Consider the following 12,629-nt stretch of genomic DNA (forward strand, 5'->3'; position numbering starts at 1 on the left):
CATCGTGTCTTCTGCTTCTGATCCTGGGCCTAAGGGAACAAAGGCTTACCATCCTGGAATCCAGTCTTCAGCAGCACCTGTAAAGACAAAGAAAGAACAGGTTAGCACTACGGTCTTCAGTGGCAGCGCATCTCTTACCTGGTCCATCGGCTGTCACCAACTCCTCGCGCTGCATTCCGGCATCTGAAAGACAAAGGCTTACCTACTCTTCGCATGCTCCGGAGGTCTTCGCACTGCATTCCGGCATCTGAAAGACAAAAGCTTACCAGCTCTTCGCACGCTCCGGAGGCCTTCGGCGCTGCATCCCGCATCTGAAAGACAAAAGAAGGTGCGTTTAAAGACATTGGGCAACTTTATTACTCAAGTGCCATTACTCCTTCCCACGCCGAATCCAGTGGGTACTCCAGCACCCTTCAGCTTCTCTAAAGCTCCGAACTTGTACCTGCAAGATAAAAGGGACAGTTAGTACGCATCGTGAAGCAGGCTACAAGCGCTTACTTACGTGCTTCCAGGCGCTTCTATTCCTCACGCGGGTTCGATCCTCAACTCTCATCAGCCCACCATCCGCCATCGCCGGAACCCTGCAAAACAAGAGATATCATTACAAAAGACTTTTAAGACATTTGAAGTGCCCAGAACTTACCGTTCGTGCAGTTAACGACGGACAGCAGTCCTCTGAGGTCAAGAGGCCTGCACCCTTATCCAGTGAAGAAACTGGTTACGGCACCCTGCCCCGAGGCAGATGGAGAGCTCGGCGTTCACTTACCTAAGGTGAGGGTGTTAACCTTTGGGGTTCTACAGGAGAAGAGAAAGGGAAGAGGAGAGAGGCACCCAATAACCCCAGTTCATTAATCCCATATTTTCTATCTGCAGACATCTTACTCTTCGAGTCAGACATACAGTGCACAGAGGTCCAGCCCAAAGAGCCAACCGTGTGTTACACATCACCTTTGAAGATATGGCATTCACCCAGTCAAGACCGGCGCCTCTGCGGGAATCAGGTGAGCGTTACAAGGCCTCCATCTAGTTGTTGGTGCAGAGTATTACATGTTTTTTCGAATTTGAAAAATGGGCGTCGACAGGGCATGCCTGTAACACTATCAATACTCTACGTGTAAGTGTACCCATGACCCTTTACGCTTTAACATCCTCAGATTGATTGTTTTCTGACATGTGAAGATTGTTCCATCATTTGTATATGTGTGTACCCGTTTGCTCCAGTTTGGGGGGGGGGTGTCGGTGGACGCATGTGATTCTAAGCAGATACAAGCTACAGAAAGAAGATTACTGGTAAGTAATATTTGCCTCTGGCACTTGGGAATCTAGATTCACATGCTTTGCATAGCCTATCAAGCATTAGTTAGTGAAGGATGCAGGACAGCTGAAGGGCTGGAAGAGAATATGTCCCTTAATATTGCTTGACTCAATAGTTACGTTGGTGACTGCATCCCCTTCTCTCCCGGTTGCCATGGACATGATAAATTGAGTTTTTCATATATCTTTGGTCTTGTCAAGGTAGTACATTACCGCATTACATGCATTTATGTCTGCACTTACCTTGCACTTGCCACCAGCTGGCTGTTTTATTTATCTTATTTATTCTACTATCCTGTGAACTGCCCGTTCCCCTGTCCCTTCCGCCTCGCACTTTTCCCTTTTTACCCCTTCCCATGCACTTGTCACAACCTTAACCCCTGGCCTGGGAAATCAGGGCCTCTGGCCCTCGCCGCAGTAGCCTTACAAGGCCTCTAGGGCCCAATCATGCCCCTCTCGGCTGTCCTTGAGCCAGTCCTGGTGCCTTTGGCTCATATGGCAGGTGGAGTTTCCATCGGGGAATGGACCAACATGGCGGCCCCCACAAGGATCAACGTGGAACTGCATCATGCAGTCTAGCTTCCAGGGCGTGGTCCGCCCTGGAGGCACCTTGGCTACCAGCTGGCTATTTAAGCCACGCCCAAGCTGAGGAACGCGCTTCGTGTTGTTCTGCACTTGCAGCATCATGTTCACAAAGACCTGCTCGCAGCATCCTTGGCCTGCATCATCTGGGAGAAGAAGAACACCGTTATTCCTCCTTACCTGTTCTGCATCCAGCTCCTCGCTCACTCCGGAATCTTCCCTAGACCTTGTCTTCATCCGCTAGCAACATCCTAGAGTGGAGAGACCAGAAGAGGACAATTAGTAAGCGTTCGTCTTCCGATTCCATCACCTCCAGACTCCGCTTACTTACCGAAGCTCTCCTGGAAATCCAACTGCCGCCCGGACATCTTCCATTCTACGCTCTGCTTCCATCTGGCCGCATATCTTCCAGGAACTCCTCGGTGACCTGCAAGGAAGGACAGCACAGATTAGCCTTATTTAAAGAACCTCACGGCGCTGCGCTTTGCGCATTCTCTTACCTTCACGAGCACTGCCCTCTCCATCAGCTCGACGTCTCCATCACCCCTTCTGCATCGAGAGAAGGAGAAGGTCAACAGTGCAACAACAATTGCAGACACTCATGCTTTAAAAAACGAAAGACTTACCTCAAGGGGGGAGTCGCAGCCGGCCTGGACTCCCGGGCCCACGCCAGTGAAGTAACTCGGCGGAAAGGTGCCCAGCCACAACGCACCCCTGCACAGAACGGCAGGACGGAGAGCGCACCTTATCAAAATACAAGGTGAGAGAGGCTCTAACGGGGTCGCAAGGAGAACACTTAGGAGGAGGGCCCCCAGAAAAGGTGATTGTGGCTAATACTGAACTCCTGTCTTCCAGGATAAGCCCACGGCAGCGCAAGTCCTTGGGGGAGTTGAACCAGTGCCAGAAGTGCTCCTGACCAGAAGGGTGGCGTCCCTGTGGATTCAAGGTGAGCGTTACACACTTGCGCAATCTGAATGACATCTGGCCTAGTAGGATCGCTGTCTGTCTTCCCTTTTTCCCCCCTCCCTTGCCTCATCACGCCTTGAAACACTTGTGTATAGGCATGTTATAAATGCCATATCATATCATGCATCAAGTGTATGTAGAGCTATTTCTCCTTTAGTCTGTGTGTTCTGGGAAACTGCTGGTAATTGAATTGATTGTTTCACATGGAAATTAGATATGAATTTAGAAGAAATCTAGGAGTTCTCAACACCACCTTGCTTTTATGTATGGTGCTGAATGGTTCAAAGTGTGATAGAGTTGTGGTATTAGAACCCTGCTGAGCCAGTCTACCAGATTGTGAACTCATGCAACATGTTGTGCTTGGATGAATATGTTCCTCTGAATGCACCAGTGGCAAATGTTTGTGCCTGGGTGGACAATTGTTTTGAGTGAGTTCCTCCCTGTTTGTTGATAAAGAACATTACGGTTCTGTTGTCTAGTCTGTCTGTATGAGGATGATTTTTTCCCCTCTACAACATTTTGAAAGACAAGCAGTGCCATCTTTATTGCAACAAGTGCCAGCGTGTTTATGTGGTATGTCTTCTGTTTTGTTGACTACTTCCCCTGCGCTGTTAGGTGGAGACTGTGTGGTCCCCACCGTGCCAGAGATGTGTCTGTTATTGTGATTTGTGGTGGTGGATAAATAAATAGTCTTTCTATGTTCATGTTGCTTACTGTCCACCCCACAATACTTCCATTTACAGTTTGCGAAACTACCACCAGATCATCCCGTTGTTATGTCTTCTGTGACAATGTTTCCGCCAGCCACTGCTGTATTATTCGCATTCTTGGCATGCACATGAATATATATGAAGCCGTCATCCCTAGGAGTTTCATAACTTTTCTGATTGATAGCATCTGACCTGCTCAGAGAACAGGGGAATGAGTCATTGTAAAGCCTGCAATCTTTCTGCTTTTGGGTATGTTGTTGCCATTTGCGTGTTAGGACTGCCCTTTGGAATACCTTTTCCTTGTTTGGGTTGAGGCTTGACTTTTTTTCATTAATTGAGAAGCCTAGATTATGCAGCAGGTTCACGGTGTGTTGTGTGCGGGTCAAACATTCTTGTGTGTCCCTTCCAGTTAGCAATCAATGAGCCACGGAGGGGTAAACTGGGATTATCTTGCAGCGTAACTCTGCCGTGACCACTGCTAGCACCTTGGTGAATACATGAGGTGCTAAAGTAATTCCAAAAGTAAAGACTTGAATTAGTAGTATGTGTTTATTATCGTGAATCTGAGGTACGGAACAAGTTACTTACCTGTAACTGTTGTTCTCCAGCATGGGTCTGGCATGGATTCACATGCTCATGAATATTCCCCGTCAGGCCGGGAATCCTCGGTATAGAAAAAAATCAGTATCAGTTTCGTTTCTGATCTGTCTTTCTCAGTAGTAACCAATCACTGGTCTCTGGGTCATACTGCCCCCAGCCAATGACTGCCCTCTCGCTAAGCCCCGCCCCTGGCAGCCGTCCTCAGATTTGGTAGCACGTGAAGTGGCAGTATGACCAAGTGAAGAGCCGCAGAGGGGTAGGCGGGAGGGTTCGCATGTGAATCCATGCCAGACCCATGCTGGCGAACAACAGTTACAGGTAAGTAACTTGTTCCTTCTCCAGCATGGGGTCTGGCATGGATTCACATGCTCATAAATAAAAGAATACATAGCAGTATACACATGCACAACCACGGGAGGTGGCAAAAGGCTCAATATCAAGCAATACAACAACTCAACATTAAGCAACTCTTACCTCCTCACCAGGCTCACCTTAAGCGAACAGGTTGCGCAGCACTGCCTGGCCGACTCTGGACTCCTCCCTGGAATCCCGGTCGACGCAGTAGAATCTCCTGAAGGTGTGCGTCGACCTCCACGTAGCAGCCCTGCAGATGTCGAGCAGGGGCACACCAGACAGGAACGCCGTAGTAGCAGCGATCGCTCTGGTCGAATGGGCCCTCGGACGGCCTGGCAACGGTCGGTTTGCCAACCGGTGACAGTGCATTATGCAGCCGGAGAGCCATCTGGAAATGGAAGTCTTCGAGAGAGCCTTCCCTTGATTCACAGGTCCAAAGTTCACAAACAGCTGTGATGTCTTCCGAAAACTCTTTGTGCAGTCCACGTAGAACTTCAGCGCTCTAGCTACATCCAGCGAGTGCAGAGTCCTCTCAGCCGGTGACGAAGGCGACGGGAAGAAAACTGGCAACACCAAGGGCTCATTGAGGTGGAAGTCCGACGGCACCTTGGGCATGAAGGAGGGGTGCATCCTCAGCACCACCCTCGTGTCGTGAAAAGTCAAGTATGGAGGCTTGCAAGACAGGGCCTGGATCTCTCCCACTCGTCGTGCAGAGGTGATGGCACCAGACAGAGAACCTCTTCCATTTTTGTCTGTAGCACTTGAGAGTTGAGGGTGCCCTGGCCTTTGCAAGAACCTCTCTGCAGTCTGCCGGGATGTCGTATCCTCCAAAACTCTAGTGCTGCAGGAGCCAGGCCTGCAAGTTCAGCGACTCTGGTTTGTGATGAAGAATGGCGCCTCCTTCTCTGGAGAGAAGATCTGCGTCCGTCGGCAGCTTGACCGGTGTGGACGCTGACAAGTCCAGAAGGTCCGGGAACCAGATCTGCCTCGGCCACGCCGGTGCGACGAGGGTCATCCTGCACCGGGACCTCTTGAGCTGGTTGACGAGCCGGAGTAGCAACGGCGGGAACGCATAAAGGAACAGGCCGTCCCAGGGGAACGAGAAAGCATCGCCCATGCTCCTCGGTTGGGGAAACCTGCTGGCGAACCTCCGGCACTTGGAGTTCGCCGCCGTCGCGAAGAGATCGATCTGGGGATTCGCCCCATCATCGGAAGAGTCGGTCCACTTGATCCTGGCGCAGTTCCCACTCGTGGCACGAGCGCAGCTCTCTGCTGAGTGAGTCGGCGATGGTGTTTTTAATCCCTGCCAGATGAAAGGGTACCAGAAACATCCCTTGGGCGACGGCACAATGCCACAGATCCTGGGCTTCCTTGGATAGGGCAGGAGATCTGGTTCCGCCCTGCTTCCGAATGTAAAACATCGTGGTGGTGTTGTCGGTGAAGATCCTCACCACCTTGCCCTTGAGGGACGGAAGGAAGGACCTGAGGGCCCAGAACACTGCACGGAGCTCCAAGATGTTTATGTGGAGTGTCTTCTCCTCCGAGAGCCAAAGGCCTATCGCGTGGAGACCCCCGGTGTGCGCTCCCCAACCTTCCAGGGAGGCATCCGTCGTCACCGTCACCTCGTGGGCCGGGGCTAGGAAACCTGTTCCCGCCGTCAGATGAGAGCGGATACCCCACCATCGTATCGCCTGACGGAACGCTTCGTCGAGCGGGATCCTGTCCTCGAAGCTGCCCGTCGGCTGGATCCAGTGGGCTTCGAGGAATTCTTGCAAGGGCCGCATCCGAAGTCTGCAGTGGCGTACCAGATAAATGCAGGAGGACATCATTCCGAGGAGGGACTTGATAGACCTCACTCTGGCCACGTCCGTGGCCAGCAGACGTTGCACCTTTCCCAGGATGGTCCTTATCCTTTCCTCCGACGGTGAGGCCAGCCGCGCCACTGTGTCGAGCTGTGCTGCAAGAAACAGGGTGACTTGCGACGGGACCAGGTGGAATTTTGAAAAGTTGATGGAGAACCCCAGGTCCGTAAGCAGCTGGACGGTCTTCGCAGTGTGTTACACGGCGAGCTCCCTTGTCCTTGCCCGTATGAGCCAGTCGTCCAGGTGGGGGTAGATGTGGATCCCCTGCAGGCGCAGCCGCGCCACCACCGGTGCTAGGCACTTGGTGAACACCCTGGGTGCCGATTTTAATCCGAAGGGGAGGGCCTTGAACTGGTAGTGCCACCCTTTGACCGCGAACCTGAGGAACTTTCGGTGTCTCTTTAGAATAGGGATGTGGAAGTACGCATCCTCCAAGCCCAACGACGACAGGAAATCGCCCTCCTCCAGCTGTCCTAGCACGTGCTGGAGAGGGACCATCCGGAACTTCGGTGCCTTGATGTATTTGTTCAGTCGTCGCAGGTCCAGGATGGGACGTCATCCTCCTGTCTTCTTCTTTACGAGGAAGTATCTTGAGTAAACTCCGGAGCCCCGAAGCCTCTTTGGAACAAGCTCGATGGCACCTTTCCTGAGCATCGCCCTTACTTCCAACAGCAGTTGAGGGACGCGATTTTCCTTCCTGGCCACCGGAGGAATGCGGGGGCACTTCTTCTGGAACTCAAGGACGTGCCCCAGGGCCAGGTCGTCCAGCACCCAACGGTCGGCCGGCCTCCCACCAGGGTGCTTCGGCGGGGGGCCCGACCCGACGGTCGGTTCAATCTTGCTTGGAGGCCGCTTTGCCTCCTTGACCACCTTGGCGACGACGGCGGGATCCACCTTACACTTGCCGCGTCCCCTGTAGGCCTCCTGCGACGAAGATCTTGCCGCTTGACGGTACGTAGAGGAGCTGCTGCCGGCTCCCTTGGAGGCACCTTGTCTGCCTCCGGAGCTCCGAAAGGACGGCCGTCGCTGTTGGAGCACACCCAGTGCACGGGCCGTCTCCGTGTCCATCTGGATCGCCTGAAGGGACTCATCCATCGCCTTGCCAAAAAGGTTGTTCCCATCGAAGGGCATGTCCAAAACCTTGGTCTGTACGTCCTGGCGGAAATCCGTCACCTTGAGCCATCCTCGTCGTCTCAGGCAAACGCCGTTGCCCAACTGACGGAAACCGGTGTCGGCGATGTCCGTAGCCACCATAATGGCGTGGTCCGAGGCAATCTCACCTTCCTGTAAGATTTCCAGGGCCTCAGCCCTCTTGGCGTCCGGAAGGAAGTCCAACAGAGGGGCGATCTTGAACCACAACTCCCTGTCGTAGCGGGCTACGATGGCCAGGGCGTTGGCCGCCTTGATGGTCGTCGCTGCAGATGAGATGACCCGTCGTCCCAACGCATCCAGCTTCCTACCCTCGCCGTCCGGCGGGGAGGTTGAAGTCGAGGCCGATGCCCCCCCCGCTTTCTTCTTGGCCGCCGCCGAAACGACCGAAACCGGGGTAGGTTGACCCCTAAGGCACAAGGGGGCAGCGTCGGGGACCCGGTACTTCTTCTCGTACCGGTCCCTCTTTGCAGGAGCCGTGGCAGGGTTCTTGAGGAGGGCGAGCCCCTCATCCCAGATGTCATCAAGAAGCGGTACGGCGAGGACCGTCTTCCTTTTAGCCTCGCGCCGTTGGTAAAGGAACCCTTCCTTTTCTTTTCTTCGGGGCAGAGCTGGAAGAGCTCGGATGCCCTGGAAATCATGGCATGGAAGGATCCAATATCGTCGGGCGGGGACACCCGGGCAGGGGGCGATGGGGGACACGTCCCGTCGTCGTCGCCTCCGTCGTCATCCATACCCGTCGTAGTCGTGTCCATGCCTGTATCATCCCCGTGGGTAGTAGACCGGGGGGAAGGCAGAGAAGGCCGCAGAGGCGGGAGAGGAGGCCTAGGATGCGTCCTCCTCCTCTTAAGTGGTGGGCTCTATGAAGGTCCTGGCTCCGGTTCCCCGTCGGGTCTGGCTCAGGTACCTCCGTCAGGGGAAGGGGCAACCTAGTCCTTATCTCCGAGCATAAGGACTGAATGGCTGACAAAATGGCCGTCGTGGTGTCCTGCGGCGCCGGAAACGACGGGAGCGAGGGCTCTTGAGGAGCCTTGTCTGCGACACTGTCGCTCTCGTCGTCGCCCTCGTCGGGATCCCCTCCGATGGGCTGGGCCTCTTCCACGACTTGGATGAGCTCCTCTTCAGAGGTCGTGTCCGTATCCACGATGGCCACCAGCCCCTCCCCCACCCTTTCCAACGAGGACTTTGTGGGGGTCTTCTCGATGGGCTTGAAAGACGACTCCCTCCGCGGTGGCAGGGAGACTCTGGTTCCTGAGGGCGCCTCCACTGGTGTAGCCTCCACAGGCTGAGCCAGGGCCGCAGCGACATCCTCAATCGAGGTCTTAGCAGGGTAAATTAAGGCCAACGTCACATTCTGTACGCCTGGGACCTTCACCTTGGGGGGAGGGTCCGAGCCTCGCTCCCCCTCTGCCGGAATCTTCGAGATTGACCGGGGCCTCTCCAGAAGCTTCGCCGGGTTCTCGGACTTCCTCTTACCCGAGCCAGAGCATTGGCTCGTGGTTGATGGCGCCGGGGAGGATGCGCCCTGCCTGGCAGCCAAGGAGCCCAATTGTTCGGCGCTCCCGGTGCCCGCGGACTCGTGGTGTTTAGCCTTTTGTTGGGCCCCCTTCGCCAGGGCACCCTCACAGGACTTGGAAGACCGCTCGGACTTCTTTTTCTTCTTCTTGCCTGGCGGGCTCTTACCTTCCAGCCAGTCGGCGAGACGGAGGTGGCGATCCTTCATGGTCCGCTCGGAAATGTTCCCACAAAACGTGCAGTCCTTTTCCTTGTGCGTCTTGTCCTAATGGAGACAGTAGAGGCATAACGAATGCTCGTCTTCCTTGAAAACGTTCTGAAGCTGGCATCCAGGGCAGGTCCTGAACAGCTTCCTGGGCGTCGAGCTTCCTTTCTCCTGGGCCATGACCGGGGTAGGACTCGGAACTTCTGGAATCCTCCAAAAGCGTAACTCGACGAAATCTTCACCCTTGAGGGGCGTAGAAACTCCGAAACGGATCCCCGTTGATCGGATGTAGACACGGTAGAGCTTGAGGCTCTATTTAACTGAAAAAATTAGAATATCTCCTGAAAAAAGCACGAAAACGCAGCAAAAGCTCGAGAGCTACAGCACGAGGACTCCCAACACTTGAACGTGCGGTAAAAATCTGAGGATGGCTGCCAGGGGCGGGGCTTAAGGAGAGGGCAGTCATTGGCTGGGGGCAGTATGACCCAGAGACCAGTGATTGGTTACTACTGAGAAAGACAGATCAGAAACGAAACGGATACTGATTTTTTTCTATACCGAGGATTCCCAGCCTGATGACGGGGAATATTCATGAGCATGTGAATCCATGCCAGACCCCATGCTGGAGAATATCAATGACCATTAAACATTGAACTATTAAAGTATGCATCTTTCAAATCTAATGTTGTAATGTAAATCCCCTCCTTTAGGTGCGGTATAACCTCTTGAAGGGTTGTCATTCGGACGTTTTGTGGTTTTATGTATTTGTTTACGGTTCTTAAGTCTAGTACTGGCCTCGTAGTTTCGTCCTTTATGGGGACTAGAAAGGAAACAGAGTAGATTCCTGGTTTTACCTGTTTTATTGTAACATCCTCATGGTCCCCTTCGGGAGGAGTGCTTGGATTGCTTCCTGTAGGACCTTTAGGTGTTCCTGTGGTATAGTTCTTGTTCTGGATTGTTGATCATGCAGTTTATTTTATTACCTCGATGCAATAAGCTTTTATTAGCATATTCAGAAGCTCCAGAAATATATATTTCTGTTCGTTTTGTTCTCAGTATATGCCACACTTTTCTGCACCTGTGTAAACTGGCTCACCATTTGTCACCTTTATGTTATTTTACAGGCACACTCAATGGGAGGGCATCCATCGGCAATTGTGCTAATGCATGTCATTTTTGATCAAAATTGACATCCCTTTTCTCCAAATAAATACAAATAACTTGCCAACATTCTGTGAGCAATACACAGGTAAACATTTTTAGTTTCAAAAATAGTAAATAGTTGATGACCTTGCATGACATTTTGATCGGTGGAGATGCTTCTGATTCTGGCAGGCTGTGCAGGACAGTTTGTGGCCAGAAATAAAGCTAACACTGCAATCAGTCGGCCCAAATGACAAGCAACTCCACACTACATTTAAAAAAAATAATTTTCATCATAGTGTCCATCCCGAGAGAGTGAGCATTTTCAAGGGGGCCAACAAATACATTCTGTGTCCACCTCGGATCTGTGGTTCCATAACCACATGCTTTGATGCTGCTTCTTTATCACATTAGCTCCCCTGTGCCGCTTCCAATCTGTCGCCCTCAGCACTGCAGTTCTGTGGCAAAGTATACTGATCCTCCGTCCAGTGTGACTTACATTTCCTTCCCAGTGTTCATGATGCACAAAATGCGATTGCCCACCCAAAACTTAAGTACAATGTCTGTTCAGCAAAACACAAGGCACTGCCTGCAAGGAGAGCTACTTTCATACAAACTTGTTAAATCACACAACAAAATTAATCGCGATCACAGTATGCAGAGGCGAGGGAGAAGATAACGTAAAGAATGTGTCAGGTAATATTAAATTCCCATTGGCTGTAAGCTTGTCAACTTCTTTCCTCTGTGAGTGCAAACATACCTACTTCTGAGTTAGTCTTTGCACACACCGTAAAAGCGGTAGGATGAGTAACTAAAAGCTGGAAGTGGCATGACTACTCAAAAAGCAGATTACTGTCTGAATCAAACAAACCATGTGCCACTTCTGACAGTGCTAACTGGAAGGGGCAAAGGAATTTCAGCAGCTTTAGGTTCTTTCACTGAAGAAACTGTGCCCGATTCTGTGGGAGGAGATTTAAGTTACCGCAAGAGGACCATGTGGGAATTTCGGCGAGAGGCACATGGAATTTTGCTGGGCTCCCATAGATCACTGGAGCAAGAATTCTTTATAAAAGAGGAGGGAAATGGATTGATTACAAACGAGCGTAATGTGTTCACTTGGTTTAAAAACGGGTGCAATCCTGTGAATGAAATGACTCGCCCAGTCTTGCTTAAATCCACGGACTCATGATCAGACCCTCCAAGTTGCACCAATTTTGAGACCTCAACATGTGCCATCCATCTCAAATTTCTAATCATTAATATCATCAACAGATATGTAGGTAACAAGGATACAGACCGTCATTTTAAACACCCGATTTACGTTTTAATTATTCTGGAGGATGAAAGAATGATCACTTTGGTTATTTGAAAATCATAGTATCAGTGTCTTCACAGCACAGTCATGATTTCGATGAGGTTTACAGCTGTGTACGATTATTTAAATTAATCAAAATTGAAGCAAAACCAGGGTATTGTATCCCCCCCCCAAATCCCAATACCAGTTTTTTCCAACCAAAGACCCAGAAGCCAATATGCAGCCTGCAAACCCATTTTGTGCGGCCAGCGGTGCAGCCCAAGCATAATCTGATTCAAAGATCGCAGTGCCAGCTCCCCAGTAACAAAGCAAAGGCAACCATGAGAGCCATATTTACTTTCTGCAGCTTGAACTCCTCACCCCAATCTCAACCTCCTCTGCAGTTTCCTAATAGCTGCTAAAGGGCTACGGAAGGTACATGGGGACAATGTAGTGCATGTAGAAAGAGGAGACCGATGGAAAGGAGTCACTGGAAGCAGAAGGCACCTACCCTGATAGCTAATGGTTGGTAGGGGAGGATGGAACAGGGCTCAGGGCAACACATACCCACCCGAAGCTGTGCATGTGGACCATTAGCTATTATTAGAGGAAATTGCTGGTGTATTTGAGCAGAGGACGCGATTAGAAGATATGTTAAAGGGAGGCAGGGAGAAAAATAGGACCTCACAGAAATGAAGAAAGAAATTGGAGGGACAGTGATAGAGGCACAATGGCCTGATAGCGAGGGACCAGACGGTGCTCCTCGCAATAATAAATATTCATACCAAAGATGTTGCACTCCTGTTGGGCCAACGTCTGGTGATTGGAGGAGAACTTGGCTGCCTGCACAAAAAAAAAGAAACAGGGCTACATTACTTATACAGTTTATCGCCAAAAGAAATCCCTTTGTAGTTTGGTAACGGAACACAAACATT

General features: G+C 51.5%; 1 protein-coding gene across 1 annotated transcript in view; it reads right to left on the minus strand.

Moving 5' to 3' along the window:
- PTPN14 (protein tyrosine phosphatase non-receptor type 14) overlaps window positions 1-12,629 on the minus strand; it is a 1,387,330-nt gene that overhangs the window by 161,713 nt on the left and 1,212,988 nt on the right. The window contains exon 12 of the mRNA XM_069608563.1: window positions 12,480-12,537. Within this exon, the coding sequence (XP_069464664.1) occupies window positions 12,480-12,537 (58 nt within the window). The remainder of the gene's footprint in view (window positions 1-12,479; window positions 12,538-12,629) is intronic.

Source organism: Ambystoma mexicanum, chromosome 4q, assembly GCF_040938575.1.
Source record: "Ambystoma mexicanum isolate Mex_15411 chromosome 4q, UKY_AmexF1_1, whole genome shotgun sequence".
Classification (NCBI taxonomy): Eukaryota; Metazoa; Chordata; class Amphibia; order Caudata; family Ambystomatidae; genus Ambystoma; species Ambystoma mexicanum.